At 35.2% G+C, this 23,195-nt stretch overlaps 2 protein-coding genes across 2 annotated transcripts; both read left to right on the top strand.

Annotated features, from left to right (window-relative positions):
* The first annotated feature begins 17,911 nt into the window (after positions 1-17,911).
* On the top strand, positions 17,912-20,236 carry LOC120084156 (flavonol synthase/flavanone 3-hydroxylase-like). The gene is made up of 3 exons (XM_039040053.2): positions 17,912-18,403; positions 19,353-19,680; positions 19,763-20,236. The coding sequence occupies exons 1-3, from the start codon at positions 18,033-18,035 to the stop codon at positions 20,039-20,041; spliced, it is 978 nt and encodes a 325-aa protein (XP_038895981.2). The 5' UTR covers positions 17,912-18,032; the 3' UTR covers positions 20,042-20,236.
* An 870-nt stretch (positions 20,237-21,106) lies between these two features.
* LOC120083615 (transcription factor TCP15-like) lies at positions 21,107-23,002 on the top strand. The gene is made up of 2 exons (XM_039039442.2): positions 21,107-21,641; positions 22,496-23,002. The coding sequence occupies exons 1-2, from the start codon at positions 21,212-21,214 to the stop codon at positions 22,909-22,911; spliced, it is 846 nt and encodes a 281-aa protein (XP_038895370.1). The 5' UTR covers positions 21,107-21,211; the 3' UTR covers positions 22,912-23,002.
* Positions 23,003-23,195: the final 193 nt, after the last annotated feature.

The following is a 23,195-nucleotide window of genomic DNA, read 5'->3' as shown; positions in this document are numbered from 1 at the left end:
ATCGGTTTCCAGCTACCTAAAAATGGGTAGAAAGTCAAATCAGTGAAGAGGGATCGCTTGTTGCTTACAAAGCTGGAGATTGAAATGAGTTAAAGCAAATTACCTGTTTCTACTGTAACTTCCAAGCTCAATCCAGCTGCTGATTTTCTTTAAATTTTTACATATAAATAAAATCAGATGTGAGTTTGAAAGGGTGCGAGTTCATTTGTAAAATCTCTTCAACATTGTAAAGCAATAAGAAAAAAAAAACCTCTTTTGCACACTGGATGTAGGCTCCACCGACTTAAAATTTGTATTCTATCTTTTTTTTTCCATCTATTCTTCATCATCATCTTTTTCTTCTTATCTTGAATCATATGGAAATCGAAGGCCCTTCTTCATCATTGAGAAATTGCAAAAGGAGAGAAAGGAAGGCTTAAAGAGAATTATGAAGTGCTGTGAATTTTTGCATGTGAAATGAGGCAGAGACAAAACAAAAGGTTAGTTAGTTTCTGAAGTGTTTCAATACGTGTGTGGCATTCAACAAAGAAACGTGAAAGCTTCTCCATCCTTCATTCTACTTCTGTGTAAGTGTTGAAAAGTTGGATTTATTAATCCAAAAAGGCCCAACAAGACTTGACCTACGCGAAGTTACTCGTACTAGTACAGAAAGTGTATAATTTAGCTAAGCATACAAAAGTAAGGTCAGGGCTCTCATTCGGAGGTTACTTATTCTTTCTTCTTGGGGTCGTAGAATGGAGCTACCTCTACCACACGCTTGTCGCTACGTATAACTTTAGCATGTAAGGATCGAATCCCGAGCGAAAGTGTGTGAACACCTTGCATCTCGAAAATTAATTTTTGAATAAAAGAAACCAGTATTCTAAAACAGAACATATGAAGGATAAAAAAAATGAAATAACATGCTTTGGAGAAGGAAAACTAAGAGAGAACCATTCTGAGCTCCACAAAAAATCCTCTTGATCTTGGCACGAACTTCTTCTAAATCGAACTTGAACATGACCATAAGAATAATCTTGTTATTCTCAAGGATTCCAATAGAAGGATAGGTGGTAACCACCTAATTGGAAGAGGAAGAGGTAGAGATCTCTCTCTTAGAGAGTAAAGACAGGATTTGTGTTTTGGTGGCTAGGGTAAATTCACCCAAATCAATTCTTGCCCTAAAAGGGTTGTTCGGTGGCTATGTAGGTATTATTAATTCTACCTAGCCTGAAGTAAACAATATTTATAAAACTCATACATCTACTAAAACTAGTTCATAGTTAAAGCAGAAGTAAAAGGTCGATCCTTAGGGAAGGTTTTAAATCTAATCCTTTCTTAACTAACCTTGACTATTAAAGCAATAAAACAAGGGTTTGATGAAATTGAAAAAATACTAATAAATCAAAAGATAAAAGATGATTGACAAGTGAGGAATAATCTTGCTTCTAGTTCAAGTTAGACATTCAATGCAATTCCTATCATGAATTCTAGAAGTTAATTGACAATCGGATTATGCTCACAACTACTCACTCAACTCGATCAAGCTAGTCTCTACAAAGACTGACAACTAGCAATAACTTAGTTAGGAGAGCGTCCTAAACCTTGATTAAGGTTGGATAGGCCAAACCCTAATCAACCTACATGCTCCTACTTCTATTGGGTTCAATGGCGGCCATATAGAATAGAAAACATGCACATTAGGTTCTAGGATTCAATTGCCTTGATTGATTGTTAAGATAGTTTACTCAATTAACCAAAATTTCTTCAAATCTAGTAATTAATGCATCATAGGATAGCCATCAAATATTTACTATTGCCTCTTGTAGATCTTGGCTAGGCATTCCATCGAACACATTGAAAGTAACATATTCAACAATGATTGTGACAAAACCAAGCATCTAGGTATACGATAAAGATCATTCAACATGCATCAAGAATTAAGCATAGATTCAAGAAAGCACAAATTCATATTGAAATTGACAAGGAAAAAGAGAAAACTCAAAAGAATTACAAAAGTATTGTTTACAATTCAACAAAAATACAAAATCTTACCTAAAATGGAATGAGAATTACCAAAGAGATGAAAGAACTCGGAGAGAGATCCCAGCCTCCATGGATTTTCTTCCTCTCCTTTGCAAAAATGAAAGAAAAACTATTTATAGTTCACAAGGTAGCGTCGCAACACTAAATCGATGAAAAGCCAAGAAGCGTTGGTCTACCGTTGCAATGTAGCCCTCAATGCTTGGCAACGCAAGGCACTCACGCGTTCAGTCATTCTTCGCAGCATCATGACGCTGAGGGTAGCGTTGTGATGCTGTCATGTCTTGCTAAGAACGTGATGCTTCTGCCTTCTAGCGATGTATAACACTATGGTAGGGTCGTGATGCTGAAACTCAATGGTGAAACTCGATACTCGATGGCATTTTGGTAATTTACTCTATTCTCTTCAATTTTGTTGATTTTCTTGGTTATTTTGGATCCTTTTTAGCACAATCTTTTCTTAATGACTCCTAAATATTTTGGGGACCGTTTTACCTACAAAATTAGCATCTAAAGCAAATAATCGACATTATTTTGGAAAAATTAACATAGAAAATATACATCCTTTAAAAACCTAACAAGGACCATAAGGAAGAATTTATATGGAGAAGAATTAACCTCTCCTCCAATTCTTTACCAATAATATTTATTTAATTAATTAGTACATTAATTAAATAATCATCTATACATTAAATCTAATTTAATGTATACATTTAGTTAACATAAATAAACATCGTTTGTTTGTGTGTATCACCTCTCTATTAATTTAATTAATTAATTCTTTATGAATCTAATTCACTTGAATTAAATATTTGAATCTCATTCAAATCCCATCCAACTTAGTTTAAATTATAAATCACATCCATAATCAATTATATATTAATCACATTAATATACAATTTTCTCAAATTGATTTGAACAATTCAAATCATTCCTCTTTAATATTCTTTAATGAGCTAATTAGGGGACCTGGTGGACATGCAGATCAGTGTAGGATTGTATCAGCAACAACGAAAGCACAAGGATCATCTAAGCACTCAAATTCACTAATTTTGGCAAAATATAAAGCATGCTCTTGCAGAAAAACAAGTGAGTTTCAAGACATACCTCTTGTAGAATTTCTTCAACGCTCCTTCTCAAGCTGCTATCTTCTCCAAATCTTGTTGCAGACCACCTTAAGATCTTCCCCACTATTCTCTTGGTGCTCTAGATTGAGTTGTGGGACTCAAAACAAACTCGAATCAAGGAATGAAGGAGAAATGCTCACTATAGTAATCTTGTAGAAGAACTCTTTCTTCAAACCGAATTTTCTTTCAAATTCTCTATAGATTGCATGCCCGATTTTCACTTCAATCTCTTCATTATATTGCATATCAACATACAAAGGAGAGACTTGCATGAGTTGCAGATCATGCTTGGAGGCCAAGAGAATGTTTTTTGTGTGAGCAAGTGAAGAAAATGGATAATGAAAAATCAATATTTTTCATTTTAGTGTTTTGTTTTCTAAATTTCAAATTTTATCTAAAAAATCAAATTTTGATTTTATAAAATCTATTTTGATTTTAAAAATGAAAATTTTAATTAATTTCATTAATTAATTATTAAATAAAACTTAATTAATTTAATATCAAATATTAAATTAATTTTAACACATATCCATCTTTATATATTTAAATCTATTCAAATATATAAATTCTATTATTCCGTTTAATTCTCAAATTAAACATGTAATTATATCTCATATAATTACTAATTCCCTTAATTTTAATTTGAATGATTCAAATTAACTTATCACGCTATTCTAGAGCTAGTTCGTTACGAGCTAGTAGGGGGACCTCGCAGACCTACAGATCATGGGCTCCAACGATCCGAGATTAATTGACTAAACTCATTATACCAGATTAATCCCCGTTTGTTAACTAATGGGTCACTCCACTAAAGCCCATAGTTGCACTCCCCTCACTGTAGATATATTATGTCTTGTCCACATGATTTAACCATAATCATCAAGTCGACCTTTCACAGGTTATTCGTAATAACGGCTAGGTCAAATATATGTTTTACCCCCGAGATTACATCTTATTCCTCAAGTCCCTACTGATCCTCTAATGAACAACTAGTTTGTGATCCAATCACTAAACCAAACTCTCTCAACCCAGTGAGAGGGTGGGGCCCCTTGTTCAAGACCTGGATTCAATACTGAGAGAACAACCTTTCTCTTATTCCTAAATCGAGTATGCATGAACTTCGTCTTGCACCCTATATCCCCAGCTATCTATCCGGTCTTACCCCTGAAATGGGAGTCTTATTGAGCCGGCACTATTGAGCCAACCCTCACCTATGCAAATCTAAGGGCAATCCCAAATAAACAGGAGTTCATAGTTAGTTCAGGATTAAGATCGAGTTACCTAGGTCATCTAGGTGAAATAGTCAGTCTTGAACAATAAACAGCGTTATAAAGTAAGAGTAACTTATTTCTTGATCCTGATCTTATGCAAACTCATTGCATAGGACGTCCCCACTCCTCATGTCATAACATGTACGAATTAGGATCACATCGTATGTAGCACTTTACAACTCTTTGTAACAACTACAGAGCAGGCCGCATCCAATGGTGTTATCAAAATAAGATACCCAACCTTATTCATGTACCATAGATCATTTTGACTATTTACTCAAACCTGATCTACTCTTATGTCTCCACATAAAGTTCAAGTACTCATACAATAATCATGGGTCTTAGTTTATTGGATTTAGACTTCATACAATTTATAAAATCAATAATAAATATATTGATTATAGAATATGTTTATCCTTTTACAAACTGCGAGTTTTAGGACATAAAATCAATAATTAGAAGCTCCAACGATATGAGATTAATTAGCTACACTCATTAACCTAATTAATCAATATTCATTAACTGTGGGTAAACTCCACTAAAGACCCACAATTTCACTCTTCTAATTGCAGATATATTTCTGTGTCTATAGATATAGACCAATAACAGTAAGATAGTCCTTCACGAGTGTTTATAATACCAACTGGGTCAAATTATCATTTTATCTTTAGGTTACCTCTGTATCCTTAAGTACCAGTGCTTCTCTAATGAATAACTTATTTATGGTTCGACCAATAAATATAAACCCCTCTTGAGCCAATGAGAGGGTAAGACCCTTTGTTTAAGTCTCAGAGATTGTTTAAGGAAACACTCATTTACTTATCCTGAAGTCGAGAAGGAGTAAATTCCATACAAATAAAAGGACAATCCCTCATGAACAGGAATTTATAATATACGCAAGATTAAGATTAAGTTGCCTAGGTCATCCAATTGAAATAGGAACCAAACTAATTAACGACTTTACATCTGGTGGTTACTATTTTACAATTTGGTCTTATGCAAACTCATTGCATAGGATACCCTCACTCGTGTGTCACCTACACGAACGGATTGGATCATTGTGTTTGTATCAAATACAAAGTGGGTCGTATCCATAATGTCACCAGGATAAGGTACCCAACCTTATCCCTATACATAGACCCTTTAGGTTGTTTCTTGAATATTGTGTTAGGGTTAATGCCCTAAATCTCGTAGGGTCTTGTAGTTTGTAAACATTTTTATGAACAAATAGTTTTATGATATATAATATGAGATATTTTAGTTGCATTAACCACAAACCAATAAACTAAGATCCCTGGTTATCGTTGTAACTTAAGCATGTATGTGGAAAAATACAAGTGGATCGTGCTTTAATGTGATAACCTAAATGGTCTGTAGTATATGGATAAAGGAGGTAAACATTATCCTGGTGACACTATGATAATGCCCGCTTTGTAGATGTTACAAACGTTGTAAAGTGCTACAAATGGTCTGATCTTGATCATTCATGTATTAGACATGCGAGCAGGGATGCTCTATACAGAGAAGTTTGTATAAAACTGGACCACGAAATGTTTAGTCTCGTTATATAATGCCGTTCATGACAGAGACTTTCAAAACACTAGGATGGTTATAGGTAATATGACCTTAATCCTGAGTGAGTTGTGAACTCCTGCCTATGAGGGCGGTCATTTGATTTGCATGGGTGCGAGTTGCCAGATCGCCAACTCAAACCTACCACTTTGGGGCTTCATTTGATTGGGGAGCTGGGAATTCAACTACATAAGATAGAATTCACTCTTTCCCCGAAATAAGAGTAAGTAGATAAATTGCTCCCTTAAGGGCTAATTCCCAGGCTTAAATAATGTGGCGCCACACATTCTCTTGGCCCGAAAAGGGTTTACTCATAGTGGGACTATGATGTATTGTTCATTAGAGGAATCAGTGGTACTTAATGAGTTAGATGTAACTACAAGGGAAAAACAATAAATTGGTTCAGCTCTACTTACGAGCGATTTGTGAAGGGTGGAACGGGCAGAAATGCACGTTATTACAGTGCTAAATTATTAAACAATGTTGGCTTGTGTTGATAAAATATGTTAGATTGCATCCAAAAAGCATTAAGTTCATAACATTGCGGTCGCATGTGTTCATCGCATAGAAACAATTAATTTTTGTATTTTTATGCAGAATATGCGTTGACGCAAGGCGAAAAGCGCAATCACAAGAAATCAACGGTCGAGTGCAGCATTACCACAAGGCTTTACAATGATTTGTGCTCGCAAACATCTGCTCAAGAAGAATTGCCGCATAGAGCCGGCACAACTTGGTGGGCACATCTGGATGAAAGGCATGATTAATCACGATGGGACAGAAAGCTGATGACGGTCGAATCCGAATTAAGTTGACAAACTGTTAACGATAACAAGTACACTCAGCTTTTCAGTGAAAAATATTCAATGCATCAGTCAGAGAATTAAAGCCATCCCATCTGTGCAATCATAAAAGAGAAGCCACCTTTCACCCCAAAGCTCTATAAATATCGAAGGCATCCTTCAAAAAAGGGGTTCACCAGTTCAGTAGTTCATAGCTTTAGCCATGTTCATAGTTTTCTTTATTTTTAAGCTCAGGGCAACTTGAGAGAGAACCCAGAGGCGTAGAAATCAAAGAGCGGGCTGACTCTCGCTGAACATGAGTAGAAAAGACAGTGTAAAAGCTTGGGAAGCAAGAGATTGCTACTTTATTCTCTTCTTGCATTGTTATTTGGTACTTTAACTTTATATTTATGTAATGGAAGTTCTTATTCTACATCTGTTCACTCTCTTAGCATGCATGAGTAGCTAAACTTATCGAATGGTTTGATAAGAACTAAGCTAACATGACCTAGGATCTTCATCACATGCGATCATCTTGTTTTATGTTGTGCCTAACACCCCTTTAGAGCTACTCGATAGAAAGTCTAAAGAAAGAACCTTAGACTTTTGAGAGCTAGGTTAGAATCTAGACTAGAGAGAGCAAGATTAGATCTGCATAAACAAGAGATAGGGACTTAGAGATAAGCTCTGTTTTTCAACCTGCATCGCATGCATCCTAGAGATAGGTATGATATTATGTGGTCGCCTTATTTGTGTGTGTGTCTCATTTTGTCATCACATAAATAAGAATAGAGGCTTATGTGTAGGTCCTATAGACTCATCGCATATATCGCATGCGTTCTAGCATTAGAAGCCATAGCATTCGTATCGAGAGATGGTTTATAATATATGTGTGTTGCATGATTCCATAGCATAAACGCATCCTAGGAAGTGTTAGCCGAAACCCTTCTCAACCCGTTCCCGCATACTCATCGCATCTTTCATTTTATCAACTCTTTTCGAACTCTGCCGCATTTGTTTATTTTTATTACTGCAACAACATTCTCAGCAACTACTTGATTTATTTGGTTACCACAAAGTTTCTTGAAAATTACCACTGCAAACTGTTTTTCCAAGTCCCTGAGTTCGACCCTGAACTTACCAGGAAACTCAGTGGGGTTTACACTTGGATTCCACTGAGAAAACTTGAGTGCTCAACGCATTTTCATCATCACATTTCATCCATAATTCAACCTCATAAAATAATGCATCAAGTTTTTGGCACCGTTGCTAGAGACTTTGGCAAATCAATGTGCTAACGGTGATTTTTCTGATTTCTTTGCAACTCTCAATCTCTGGCAAATTACGACCCGGAGATTGAGAGAACATTTCAATGCAGACTAAGAGACAACCGCCAACAACAAGAGAGAACACCAAGAATGGTGGAACAACCGGAAGCAAGAGCCAAACACGAACAATATTATGGCCAACCTTATCCTTCTGGCGAATGACCATAATAGACCCATTCGCGACTATGTGTCACCCAACCTCTACGATTTCTCTCTAGGAATCACGAGTCCAACGTTAAATGGATCGAGGTTTGAAATGAAGTAATGTTGCAGATGATCCAAGCTGCTGGGCAGTTTGGAGAAAGGTGTGGCGAAGACCCGCACGCTCACCTTTGGAGCTTTATAGAAATCTGCAACACTTTTGTGTTCCCGAACATCTCTATCGAAGAAGTTCAACTAACTTTATTTCCATTTTCTCTATGTGATCAGGCAAGAAAATGGGCGTATTCCCTCGAGCCTGGAAAGATCACTTCATGGGAACAGCTGGTGGAAAAGTTAATGAAGAAGTATTTCCCACCAACTGAGAATGCTAGGAGAAGGAAATTAATAACAAATTTTGAACAAGAAGATAACGAATTGCTCAGCGATGCCTGGGCGAGGTTTAAGCGGCCGGTAAGAGACTGTCCATATAATGGCTTACCAGACTGCCTACAGATGGAGATCTTTTATCAAGGACTGAACCCCTCTTCGTAGACTGCTGCCAATGCGGCAGCCGCTGGTGGTCTGCTAGACAAAACATATGAGGAGGCAAATAGTATACTTGATCACATTTTCAAAAATCACGAGGATTGGCGAGAAAGCGATCAAAGATTAAGAATTAAAGATAATGACGCAAACAACGGGGCCATCGCATCCCTGCAAAAGCAGATGACTGCGATGATGAGTTTGATTCAAGGCATCACAATTAATAACACGAGAACGAAGAAAGGTTAGGTCAACACAATTGCCCAAACGACCACAAGTAATGTCATTTGCGGAGACGCTCATTCGATGGAAGAATGCCCAACAAATCCACAGTCAATGTGCTTCATAAAGAACAATCCCTATTTCGATACATATAACCTCGAGTGGAGAAACCACCCAAATTTTGCATAGAAAAATCAACAACAAAACTTCCAACCCGTGGCGTAAAAAGGAGGGCCACCCGGATTTTTCCCGCAAAACAACAGACCAACGCATAACCAAGTTAGCAGCTCGCAAACACCGCAATCTTCATCCTTAGAGAGCTTGTTGAAACAGTACATTGAGAAAAACGAATCAGTGCTTCAGAATCAAGCCACATCCATTAGAAATCTCGAAATTCAACTGGGACAAATTGCGGGCGAACTGAAAAATAGACCACAAAGAGCGTTGCCGAGCTCAACTGAGCTCCCTCGCAATGCTGGGGTACCGGAAAAGAACAATGCTTAGCAGTCTTCTTGCTAAGCGACAAAATGACTGCGGAAGAAGATGAGGAGCCCTTCGCGACCAACCTGAATGCGGTGACATCCGAGGACTCGTTGACTTATAGTTCGAAAAAGCCCGAGAAAATGAACCCCGAAGTTGCGTCCACCCTTAAGCCTCTAGATCTTGAGATAGAAGAAGTCCAACCACCAGCAGCTCCGCAAAGATTGAAAGAAAAACAAAATTATGAAGAAAAGATCGCAATAGTGGCCGCAACGCAAAATGCTATGATCCCACCAAAAATGGGCGACCCAGGAATCTTCACGATACCATGCTCCATTGGAGGGATCTACAGTGGCCAAGCACTATGTGATCTAGGGGTAAGTATAAACATAATGTCACTATCAATCTTCAAATGATTGAGTATTGGTACACTCACGCCCATAATAGAAACTCTCCTACTTGCGAACAGATCCCGAATACATCCTAAAGAAGAGTTGAAAAATGTCGCAATCTCAATTGATAAGTTCATCTTGCGGGCAAACTTCCTGATTTTGGATTATAAAGCGGACAAAGATGCGCCCATCATATTGGAACGACCATTCCTTTCCACCGGTCACGCTCAAATTGATGTGCACAAGGGGGAGATCGTAATGAACATTCATGGGGAAAAACTCCGGATTAAGGCAGTCAAGATCCCAACGGACAAAGAAAAGAGGGAAAAGCCACCATGGACATGAGAAGATCAGCCTGGAATAAGCAGTCCCTAAGTTACTACATAACTCAACCTCAGGGACGCAATCCTTTTGAATATCCTTTTTCCCACATCAATACTTCATGAACTTTTATCATCTTGTTATCATCTATTATCGCATATCTACTTTTTTTACTTCCTTCAATATGAAAAAAAAAAAACGATCGTGCTGAATGATTGCGGTAAAAGATTTTGTTTTATTTAAAATCATTTGACCTTCTTGATGTTTTTCTTGCAAACAATCGAGGCGAACAATTGCGGAGGCACTACACGGAGAAGAAACTTATGTTACACCGTCACTGCAATCCAAAAGAAGAAGATCGCCACAAAGAAGGATGTGTCAACAAACAATGCGGGCGATAACATAAATTTGGGGATTGTATTCTTCCTTAACTCTATTCCAAATTCTGTACTATCGCATTGCATTTTAATTTTGAAAGTTTTATCACCACATCCTCTTTGATTACCGCAATCATTTAACATTGATAAATTTAGTAAGTCGCCGCATGCTATCTCTTTACCAATTATGATTTCAATGATGAAACACATGCTTCTATTTTTTCATATACTAGAATCAACTTAATCTTAGAAAAGTCACCTCATGAAATATTTCTAGAAGTTAAGGATCTGCTAGTTTTCTTTCAAACTCTCTTTACGTAGCTTCCTAAGAACATCGCATGACTTCTTTCAATCTTTTGGCAATAGGGACATTGCCGCATTTTAAATTTGGGGGTGAGGTATTTACTTTCGACCTTGCTATTTTTGGCTTCACGAAAAAAGAAAAAAAAAAAAGAAGAGGGGAAAATTTGAGAATAACAACTCCAGTGTCAACGCAATGGAAAACCCATGTTGATAAGAGTTAAGTTGTGAAAGGCACTTACCCATAGCTGGATGTCCGCATGACACACGTAGGGGGCAAGCCAAAACGAAAGTAAGTCACCAGGATCAACGCATAAAAAAATGACTGCAACTCCGCTGCCAAGCAGGTATGAATTTAGTTTGAGAAAGAGTGCATTGCTCGTAGTTAGATGTCCAAATGACACATGTGGAGGCAAGAAAAAACGAAGGCAAGATACTTGGATCAGTGCAAGGTCAGAAAAAAAATAATAATGTCAAGAAATATGCAAGAATAAAAAAAAATCAGTCAACACCCCAGTGAAAAAAATTTGTGAAATAAATCATGCGATGTCCCTGAATTTAGTAAAGTCTTTTTGAAGGTTAAACTTGAGACCTCTAGGTCTTAGAAATATTTTAAGAGGAGACTTGAATAAGAATTGATGAAATTTTGGTATATAGGATTTGAATGGAGTATCCTTGAGAAATCTAGGAAAAGAGAATTACGGTCGACTTGCTAAAGGAAATCTTTAGCTTATGCTTGAGGACAAGCATTGTTTAAATTTGGAGGTGTGATAACGGGCAAATATGCACGTTATTACAGTACTAAATTATTGAACAATGTTGGCTTGAGTTGATAAAATATGTTAGATTGCGTCCAAAAATCATTAAGTTCATAACATTGCGGTCGCATGCGTTCATCGCATAGAAACAGTTAATTTTTGTATTTTTATGCAGAATATGCATTGACACAAGGCAAAAAGTGCGATCACAAGAAATCAATGGTCGAGCGCAGCATTACCGCAAGGCTTTGCGGTGATTTGTACTCGCAATCATCTGCTCAAGAAGGATTGTCGCATAGAGCCGGCGCAACTTGATAGGCGCATCTAGGTGAAAGGCATAATTAATTATGATGAGACAGAAAGCTGATGACGGTCGAATTAGAATTAAATTGACAAGCTGCTAACGATAACAAGTACACTCAGCTTTTCGGTGACAAATATTCGACGCATCAGTCAAAGAATTAAAGTCATCCCATCTGTGCAATCATAAGAGAGAAGCCGCTTTTCACCCCAAAGCTTTATAAATACTGAAGGCATCCTTCAGAAAAAAGGTTCACCAGTTCAGTAGTTCATAGTTTTAGCCGTGTTCATAGTTTTCTTTATTTTTAAGGCGAAGCAAGAGAAGAGTAGAGACGCTGGAAGATCGCTCATGGAAACTCGAAAGAGAACCTGGAGGCATATAAAGCAGAGAATGGGCCGACTCTCGCGAAAGCGAGATTACCTTTTGAACACGAGTAGAAAAGACAGTGTAAAAGCCTGGGAAACAAGAGATTGCTACTAGGCTCTTTATTCTCATCTTGCATTGTTATTTTGTACTTCAACTTTATATTTATACAATGGAAGTTCTTATTCTACATATATTCACTCTCTTAGCACGTATGAGTAGCTAAACTTATCGAATGGGTTGAGAAGAACTAAGCTAACATGACCTAGGATCTTTATCGCATACGATTATCTTGTTTTATGTTGTGCCTAACACCCCTTTAGAGCTACTCGAGAGAGAGTCTAAAGAAAGAACCAGAGACTTGAGAGAGCTAGGTTAGAATCTAGACTCGAGAGAGCAAGATTAGATCTGCATAAACAAAAGATAAGGACTTAGAGATAAGCTCTGTTTGTTAACCTACATCGCATGCATCCTACAGATAGGTATGATATTATGTGGTCGCCTTATTTGTGTGTGGGTCATTTTGTCATCGCATAAATAAATATAGAGGCTTATGTGTAGGTCTTATAGACTCATCACATATATCACATGTGTTCTAGCATTAGAAGCCGTAGCATTTGCATCGAGAGATAGTTTACTATTGTATGTGTTTTGCATGATCTTATAGCATGAACGCATCCTAAGAAGTGTTAGCCGAAACCCTTCTCAACTCATTCCCGCATGCTCATCGCATCTTCCATTTTATCAACTCTTTTCGAACTTTGCCGCATTTTTTTTATTTTTATTACCACAACAACATTCCCAATAACTACTTGATTTATTTGGTTACCGCAAAGTTTCTTGAAAATTACTACTGCAAACTGTTTTTCCAAGTTCCTGAGTTCGACCCTGGACTTACCAGGAAACTCAGTGGCGTTTACACTTGGATTCCACTAAGAAAAATTGAGTGCTCAACGCATTTTCATCATCGCATTTCATCCATAATTCCACCTCATAAAATAACGCATCAAAAGGTCATCGTACTGTTGATTGGTTATATCCGATGGACACAGAAATATATTTGTAGTGCGAAGAGTGTAGCTATCGGTCTTTAGAGGAGTGCTTGGTAATTAACAGATGGTGGATATCGTGGTTAAAGAGTTTAGTCAGTTATTCATGTACCATTGGAGCTTCAAGCTACAGGTCCATAAGGTCCCCTTGGTAGCTCAACGAATTCATGTTGAGAATCAGTTTTTGGGTTAGTTTAAAGTGTTCAAATTAACAAGAGAAAATTTTATTATATATGATATGATTAAACTGATTCAATTATATGTGATATGATTGATTTAATATATTTGATACATTAATATTTGATTGGAGGAATTAATATAAATATGATTTATATTAAATTCATAAAGGAGAAAAAGAACTATGGTTTATATATCATATATGATGTGATATTAAAACTATAGTTTATAGATATAATATGATAAATTAGTTATTATATTTATTTATAATAAATTAATTATAAGATAATTAATTTCAATTTTTTCTCCAATAACCACCTTAGTGGGAGGTTTTAATCAGTTTATGGCTAACTGATGGATAAAATGAAAATTGTTTTCATTTTTTCAAAGAACACGTAAAAAGCATCAAGTTATACAATAGCTTGGTTGAGAGAGTAAACGATCAATCGAGTATTCTATACGATAGTCACTCGCTTGCTAAATGATCGAGTACACAAGTCTATATGATAGGCTTATTCTTTCTCCCACTTACTCGATCGTCTACCCAATCGTCTAGTTCCTCCGTCCCTCTTCCAAATCCATACATAACCCATACCTTCTGGATTCTCACACCGAGAATACCAAGGTAGCCTCGTGGTAGTATCGAGTTTCTGTTCGAGGGTCGAGGGTTGTGTTTCACTCGTTACTGATCGAGGATACTCCAGAAGCGTTTTGCGTTCATGTTATTGGATGCGTTGCTGAATTCAATCTAGGAAATACTAGAAGAAAAGGTTTTTAAAGTATGTTTACTCAATCCTTTTGTATTTGTCTTTTGAAGCATGCTATAATTTAGACTTGATGCATAACTGTTCTGTTTGATTGTAAATGTTCTTGTTCTTTCACAATGGGATTTGGAACGATCTGCTTCCACTCATTTGTTCTTTACATTTAGAGATCCTTCACATTGATCCCTATATGTCTCCACATACAGTTCAAGACTCATAAGGCAGCCTTGGATATTAATTAATTGAATTTAGAGTTATTAAGACAAAATAGAATACAACACAATAAATAACATTTATTGAATTAACATAGATAACTCTTTATTGATGACGGTCAATCGATAACATTTACTATCTACGAGTTTAGAGCATAAAATCAAACATAGTGATGTTAGGGTTGTTGCGACGCTCGAGGCTACAGGGCACCAAATCAAGCCCGACTTGATTTAAAGTCCATTTTGATGGGATCGGATCCTACAGCGAAAGCATATGAACACTTTTGTTTTGATTTTGGGAAGATGAAATTATAGATAATTAGCATGTTTTAATTCAACTAGGTTAAACGTAAAATTAAGGATTGAAAAGTATTACCTCTGAGACCTTCTTCAAAATCTTTTCCATGTCTTCTTTGATTTCACGTATAGTAAATCAAAAACTTATTCTTTGCAAATTGTATTCTTCCAATGGATCTTCTTCACTATGTCTGTTGGTAAATAACTGACTCGTGGGAACCCCTTTTAAAGAGAAAGGAAAATGGAAAAATTTTATGCAAAGAAATTTTCTTTGTAAAATTTTGAGAAAGAGAGCTTGAGAGAGTGAAGTTAGGAATCTTCTTAAAAAAAACAAACCTCCCTTACACAGAAATCTTCCATGTTTTTTACGAGGGGGAAGAAAACTTTCCACCTCCTCAATCTCTAAGTAAAGTTAGAGAGAGTGTGGGACTAATTAATACATATATTAATTAACATAATTGAGTTATGTAATTAAATTTTAAAATTTAATTAAATATCTTATATTTAATTAAATAAACATTAGTATCATATATAAATGTACATCTCTCTCATAACGTGTAGTTTTAATATGAATCTTATTAATATAGTTTTAAAGTAATAATATTCTTATTTATATTAATTTAATATTTGAATCAAATTCAAATACATTAATTCACTTGATATTAAAAAAATATATATTAACTCACTGAAATCATATATAGTTTTAATAAATCATATTTATAGTTAACTATATATATTATAATGTATCACTTTATATTAATCATATCATATATAATTAATATATATCCCTTAGCTAATTTAAAACAAATTCAAATTATTATTTCAAACTTTGGTCCTTGTTAATTCGTTGTAAGTTAGTAGGGAGATCTAATGGACCTACAAATTATAAGCTCTAATGAAACGAGATTAATTAATTAAACTCTTTAATTAAATTAATCAACCTTCATTAACTATGAGACACTCCACTAAAGACTTATAGCTGCACTCTTATGCACTGTAGAACATATTGCCTCCATAGATATAACCATTACAAGTAAATCGATCATTCATAAGTTGTTCGTAATTACAACTGGATCAAATTACCGTTTTGCTCCTATAATTATCTCTTTGTCCTTGAGTACCACTAATTCTCTAATGAACAATTTGTTTATGGTTCAATCATAAACTAAGTGTCTCTCAGGCCAGTGAAAGGGTGGGACCCCATTGTTCAAGTTTCAAAGGAAGCACTTAAGAGAACTACTCATCTACTTGTCTTAAAATCAGGAAGGAGTGAACTTCATCTTGTGTAGCTATTTTCCCAACTCCCCACTTGACCTTGTTCACAAAATGGTAAGCATATTGATCCGATGATTTGGGTCACTCTCACCCATATAAATCAAAGGACAAACCCTCATAGGAGGAGTACATATGGTCATCGTTTGAAATATTAATATCTTCGGTCAACAATATTACAAATAGAGATTAAATATGTCATGGTCCAATCTTATACAAACTCATTGTATAGAATATCCTCACTCACATGTCTCTAAATGAACGATTTGGATCAAATCGTTTGTAATGTTTACAAAGTAAGTCGTATCCATAATGTTATGTACAATAGGGTTGACAAAATTTTCCGCGGGGTCAGGTCCCCACGTGAGGTGGGGAATCCCCGATTTGATGAGGGATGAGGTCAAATCGGGGACCTCTTTGGGGTCCCCAAACCGGGGACGGGGCAAGGATGGAGAGGATATCCCTGCCCCGATTAGATTTTTAAATACATACATACATACATACATACATATATATAGGACAGTTGCAAATATAGACATTAGACCCAAACAGATATAACATAATGTAAAAAAAAATTGCAAATATGGCCAAATTTAAATAGTTATCAATGATAGACCATATTATTGGTAGGAGTTTATTAGTGATATCACTGGTAAGAGTCTATCAACGATAGAAGTATATCGCTGATAGACTTGGGAGTCTATCAATGACAGAAATATATCATTGATAGACTTGTCTATATTTGCAATTTTTTTAAATGATGTTATACACTTGGTTATTATTCCTAAAAATGCTACCAATTGCAATTACCCTATATATATATATATATATATATATATATATATATATAAATATATATATATATAATATATATTAGGCATTTAACTTTTTTTTTCATGTAACCTAGTTTTTAATTTATCTCAATCTAAGCCCAACTAAAGTGTCCAAGTCCAAACCAAATATAATTCTAGAGATTTTTTTTTTTTTTTTTAAAAAAAAAGTACCCATAGGAAAACAAAAGGGAAAACGGAGAATGGGGGACGGGAAATCCCTGATGGCGGAGACAAAGGCGAGGATGGGGTAAAATCCGCCAACGGGGACGATGACGGGGAACCCTCCCCCGCCCAGCCCCGACCCTATTGCTAACCCTAGTTACTAGTATAAATTAGGATATATTTATAGTAACGATGAAATTTTTGTAGCATCTTGAGCAAATGATCAATCAATGGAGGAAAAAACGTTTAAAAACATAAAGCAACCTCTAATAACATCAAAAACCAATAGAATGTTGGCGCTTATCTTAGTAGAAGAAATAAAAAGATGAAAAGCCGTATGAACGTGATCGATCGAGCAGAAAGCAATCAAAGAATAAAGAAGAAGAATGTGAATGAAAATGATAGGGGAGAAAAATAGAATAAAAACGCTGAATTGATTAGAAGGGAAAATTTGGGATACAAAATAAACGAAATTTCAAATTTTAATAATTTGTCATATTAGCATACTCTCAAAATAAGATTGCAAAATTTCATTCTAAATTTGCCGCCAATGCAAATTCCAAATAAAGTAAAAGGAAGAATGGGCGTCACTCGTTATAGATCTATTCATTCATTTATTTATTATATTCTTATTTTTTAAATTGACGTTAATGACAAAGTTTGAAGGGTCAGAAAAGTTTAAAAATAGAGCCTGCTAGTTGATAAGCAAGTGGCGTATAATTATATAATAGTATCATATTTTAGTAAGCAAGTGAGTATAATTTATTTGAGAAAAACTTGGGTGGTCGTTGAATGACCTATCTTGGTACATTTAAGGTATAGTCCAATATGACATTTTTATTTGTAAAAAAATAAATTTATTTTTTCATCTTAGATAAGTTGGCATATAATTATACGATATTTATCGTATAAACAAGCTAAGCCTGCATAAAGCCCTGAAAAAAAGTAGAAATTAAGAAGCTAAAAATGGTGAACTCATCAAGAACAATCCCCACAGCCGATCTTTCTCCATTTTTGAGAGAAGAAGGATCATCGGATGAAGATGGAAAGAAGAAAGCAATTGAAATAATTGGAAAAGCTTGCTCTGAGTTTGGTTTTTTTCAGGTAGTGAACCATGGTGTTCCACTTCACCTTATGCAAAAAGCACTTTTGGGATCAACCCAGTTTTTTGGGTACCCTTTGGATCGTAAGCTTGAAGCCAGCCCTCTCCCCGGCGCTCCTCTGCCGGCCGGCTATGGCCGCCAGCCGGACCACTCACCTGATAAAAATGAATTCTTTATGATGTTTCCTCCTGATTCAACCTTCAATGTCTTCCCCTCTAATCCTCAAGGCTTTAGGTTTCTCTTCTTCTACTTTTTGCCTTTCTTAACTTTCACTCTATACTTTTCATCCACATAAATATATACTTTCATTCAATTTTATGAATTTTAGCCTCAATATTTACTTCTATTTGATAATTATTTCATTTTTTTTACTTTTTATTTTTGACGATTATGTTTATTTTCTCCATCTTTAAACTATGATTTTCACATTTCTTAAAGAAATACTTGAATTTTTAGTCAGATTCTATAAAAGTATATATTAGAAAAACACATAGTTGAAAGCTAACCTAGCTTGGTTTTTTAAAACATTAGTAGATCAAAGTGAATAGCAAAACTTTAAAGATAAAAAATAGTGATTATATGAGCTTAATTTCTAAAAATCTAATAGTTATCTAACAAAAATTTTAATAATATTAGTATCCATCCATGCTTAAAGTTGACAGAGAAAAATGTGCTTATAAACCATATAAAAACCAAAATGGTTATATAATAGAAACAATAGATACTTTATTTTGATTTTGATAAGATTTTCACAATAGGACTAATATATATTGTAAATTTGAAAGTATATGAATTGAATTGCTACTTGAATGATAAAAGTAGAAGCGAAAACGACCAATTTATATATCAAATATATCGTTTTTAGAATTTTTTGTTTTAGAAATCCATGTCTGATTTTTCTTCTCAATATTTCAATTATAGCTTTTACATTTCTTAGAGAATCACTTGAACTCCCCAGCTAAATTATAAAAATAAAAACAAGATATTGCAAACTATGTAGTTTTTTTAGTTTTTAAAACTAAACTTTGGTCAGTAGAAAGTTTTAACACAATTAAACATTGAACATTGAAACTTGCAAGTAGAAGTTAGTGTTAAATTATAATCTTAAAATCCAAATGGTTAAGTTTTAATGAAGTAGTATGTGTTTGATTGAGGTTGAGCATATATATTATTATGATTGCAGGGAAGTAGTGAAAGAGTTATTCTCATATTTAGTGAAGACGGCTTCAATACTAGAAAGCATAATAAACGAATGCTTAGGGCTTCCACCAAAGCTTTTAAGTGAATACAATGACGACAGGAAGTGGGATTTAATGTCGACATTCAGATACCCAAAATCAAGTGAGAGTGAAAATGTTGGACTTAGAGAACATAAGGATGTGAATTTCATAACTTTGTTGTTCCAAGATGAAGTTGGAGGACTTGAGGTCAAAACGGAATATGATCATCAATGGATCCCAATTACTCCCAGCCAAACCACCCTTGTTGTCAACGTCGGAGATGTCATTCAGGTAAGAAATATATGTGGGTACATCTCGATTGCACTTCATTTTTGTGCATCACACTTAGGTGTCACGTGACAAATTTGATTAGGTACTGAGCAACGATAGATATAAGAGTGCAAGCCATCGGGTGGTGAGGCAGGCAGGGAAAGAGCGTCACTCTTATGCATTTTTCTACAACATTGGAGGAGACAAATTGGTGCAACCATTGCCACATTTCACCACGGACATTGATCAGCCACCAAAATACAAACCTTTTATCTACAAGGACTACCTTCAATTAAGATTGAGAAACAAAACTCACCCTCCCTCTAGGCCTCAAGATATCATCAACCTTTCTTATTATTCTACTATACCTAATTCCTCTTAGCTACCTACCATTTTATTCCAATCATTTCAATAATCTTCTCATTATATGTACGTGATGCATGCCCCATCTTCTTTAATAGAGATGGACTATGTTGATTAAGGTATGTGGAAAAGAATAATAATTTGTGTGGATAGCTGTGTAAATCTTGAAAATTTACATTGAAAATGATGGTAAAAGGGGAAAATATGAACCCTACCCATGCGTCTTTGTGAATTACAGTCATGAAAAAGTTTGAAAGAGAGAGACAGCACTTTTCAATGGAGCAGCCTTTTCTCTTTTATTGACAATTTATCATAAATCAACCCCTTCAAGTAAAACCTGAATCTCACTTTTCATATCAACTAAGTTTTGTCTACTAAGATTTTTATTTTTTCAAAAAAAAATGTTAAAAGAGAAATGGGTCACTTGGATAAGGGTAGAAAGAAGGAAGGGATTTGAGGAATTCTCAAATCTCCAACGTTAATTACAGAGAGAAAAAGTGATGGACAAAGAAATCGTTAGGGATGTGACTAAAGTCTCACGTTGGTTAAATAAAAAAGAATAATTATTAAATCACAAAGGTATATGTCCAGATGGAGTGGACAATATCAAATTAAAATAGTTTACATCTCAAACACATATTATTATAACTCAAATTAAAATAATTTACACCCACACAAACTATTATAATCAACTATAGCAACCGAAAACTATAATGATCAACTTCTTGTCTCAAACGTTCTCCTTAATAATATCCTTTAACAAGTTTTTCGCTTTTTTATAGCACAAAAAATATGGAGTAGGAAGAATTTGCAACAGACTTCAAGAACAGAGATTGATGGTATATGTGAATTAGTATTTGACTACGTTAATGTTGAGAGTGTGAAAGTTATATTGACCTGAAGTAGAGGCCCACCCATGGCCACCATTGTCTTTATAAATTACATCATAAAAAGCCCCATTTCACGTGGACTCTGAGCCAATGGGTCTGTACAACCCACAATAATAGCAACCCTATAATTCACTCTTTTTCTTTTTCTTTTTCTTTCAAAGCGTTATATATATGTGTCCATTCCAAAACCAAACATCTAAACGAAACGAAACCCATATTTATTTATCTTCTCTTCAACTTCTGACGATCTACATTATTGAGACCCACCAAGATCTAATTAAGAGATATCATTTTGAGTGATGGAAGGAAATGACCAACTTCACTATCACCAAAACCATCGCTCGACTACTTCTTTTCCTCTTCAATTGTTAGAGAAGAAGGAATATGATAATCCTCAACCTCCTCTTGAGATCATCTCTAAGAAGCCCTCTCCTAAGAGAACCTCTACTAAGGACCGTCACACCAAAGTCGATGGCCGCGGTCGTCGCACCCGAATGCCTGCTCTTTGTGCTGCTAGAGTTTTCCAGCTTACTCGTGAGCTCGGCCACAAGTCCGATGGCGAAACCATCGAATGGCTTCTTCAGCAGGCCGAGCCTGCTGTTATTGCCGCTACCGGTACAGGGACCATACCTGCAAACTTTAACTCTCTCAATACCTCACTAAGAAGATCGGCTACAAGCATTTCTCTACCATCTCAACTAAGATCCTCGTCTTACTACCACCCGGGAGGTAGGCTGAACAGTTTTTAAGATATTTAATCATATCATTCATTTTCATTTACATCCTGATTTTCTTCTTCTTCTTCTTTTTAAATTAACAATCTTGCCATTGAAGTGCAGTTTAGATGTTCCGGGAGAAAAATATTAAGTTCTGTTTAAGATATTGTTTTTTCCTTACCATTTCTTTTACATTAGTTTTTATCCTTTTAAGGAAATAAATTTTTAAAACTAGTTTTTTTCTTTTAGGTGACTTGAATTTTGAAATTATATTAACAAAATAAATAAATTCTTATAAGCTTAAATTTCTTTAAAAAAATTAATAGTTTAAGCCTCGTTTAATAATTTCTTGGTTCTTTAAAATTAAGTTTATAAATAATATTTCTCTATTTGTATATTTTGTTGCTTAGATTTTAAATTCCACATTTTGAAAATTAAAAAATTAGTTTTCGAATTTTTTTTTTATGAAATTGTCCAAGATTTCAAATCTTTATATAATAAATATGTATATATATGAAAATCTCGATTAAGAAATAGTAGAAAAAGAAGTACAGTTTTCAAAAAACTAAATATGAATAGTTCTCACATGAGATCTTAATCAATTTTTTTTTTTTTTTACTTCCCCTCACTCTCAAGATCCCTAAAAAAGAAAGGACCTTATCACTAACAAATTAGAAAGAAAGAAAGAAAAATTAGGGCAAATAAGATAAAGTAAAAAGAATGTGATGATGTTCATTGTCTTATATTATGTATCATTCTCATGAGATGATTGAGGTGTTATAAAAAAAAGGTGTGACAGTTTAAAAGGATTAGTGGATAATTAAAAGGGAGAAATGAGGCTAATGGAATATGATTAAAGTTGTGCAGTGATGGGGATCAACTCTGAAGCAATGAATAATATGGCTCAAATGACTCAACCAAAACAAGATCATCACTATCTCCAACAATCCACCACAGGGCTAATCCCTGCCACTACTCCGGCCAACTTTTGGATGCTTTCCGACCCCAACAACCAATTACTCGGCAGCGGAGGCGACCCTTTATGGAGGCTTCAGTCGGCCAACAACCAAGACGGCGCTTTATTCAGATCAGGGCAACCCTCCGGTGGTTTACGTTTTTCGAATCTGGCTGCTCCGTTGACGCTCCTCCCAGGAAAGCCACTCTCATTGGGACCCACTACTGCCGGAGGTGGACGTGGAACCATGAATGATGATGGGCACTTGAATATTTACGCCGCCCAAAATCCGCCGCATGGGGCGGCGCCCGACACCGGTGTCTCCTAATCATAATTGTTGCCTATGCGGCTTTCCTTACTAATTTCTTCATATATGAATATGGTTTGAGACGTGAGGTTAGACATGTGATTCTCTTCTCATAACAATCTTCTTACTATTAATTTTTAGTTTATGGTTTACACCATTATTTATAAATATAACAAAATTTTACTAACATTTTTTTATATTTAAAAATTTTATCATTTAAAATAATTATCTAAATAATAATAATAATTATTATTATTATTTAAAAATCATAAAGGTTTTATTAAAAACAAATCTCCACATTCCTT

The sequence above is a fragment of the Benincasa hispida genome, chromosome 8 (genome assembly GCF_027475165.1).
Source record: "Benincasa hispida cultivar pf3 chromosome 8, pf3_genome.v1.1, whole genome shotgun sequence".
Lineage (NCBI taxonomy): Eukaryota > Viridiplantae > Streptophyta > Magnoliopsida > Cucurbitales > Cucurbitaceae > Benincasa > Benincasa hispida.
Note: the sequence above shows the minus strand (reverse complement) of the source record. Positions and strands in the feature narration are given on the sequence as shown.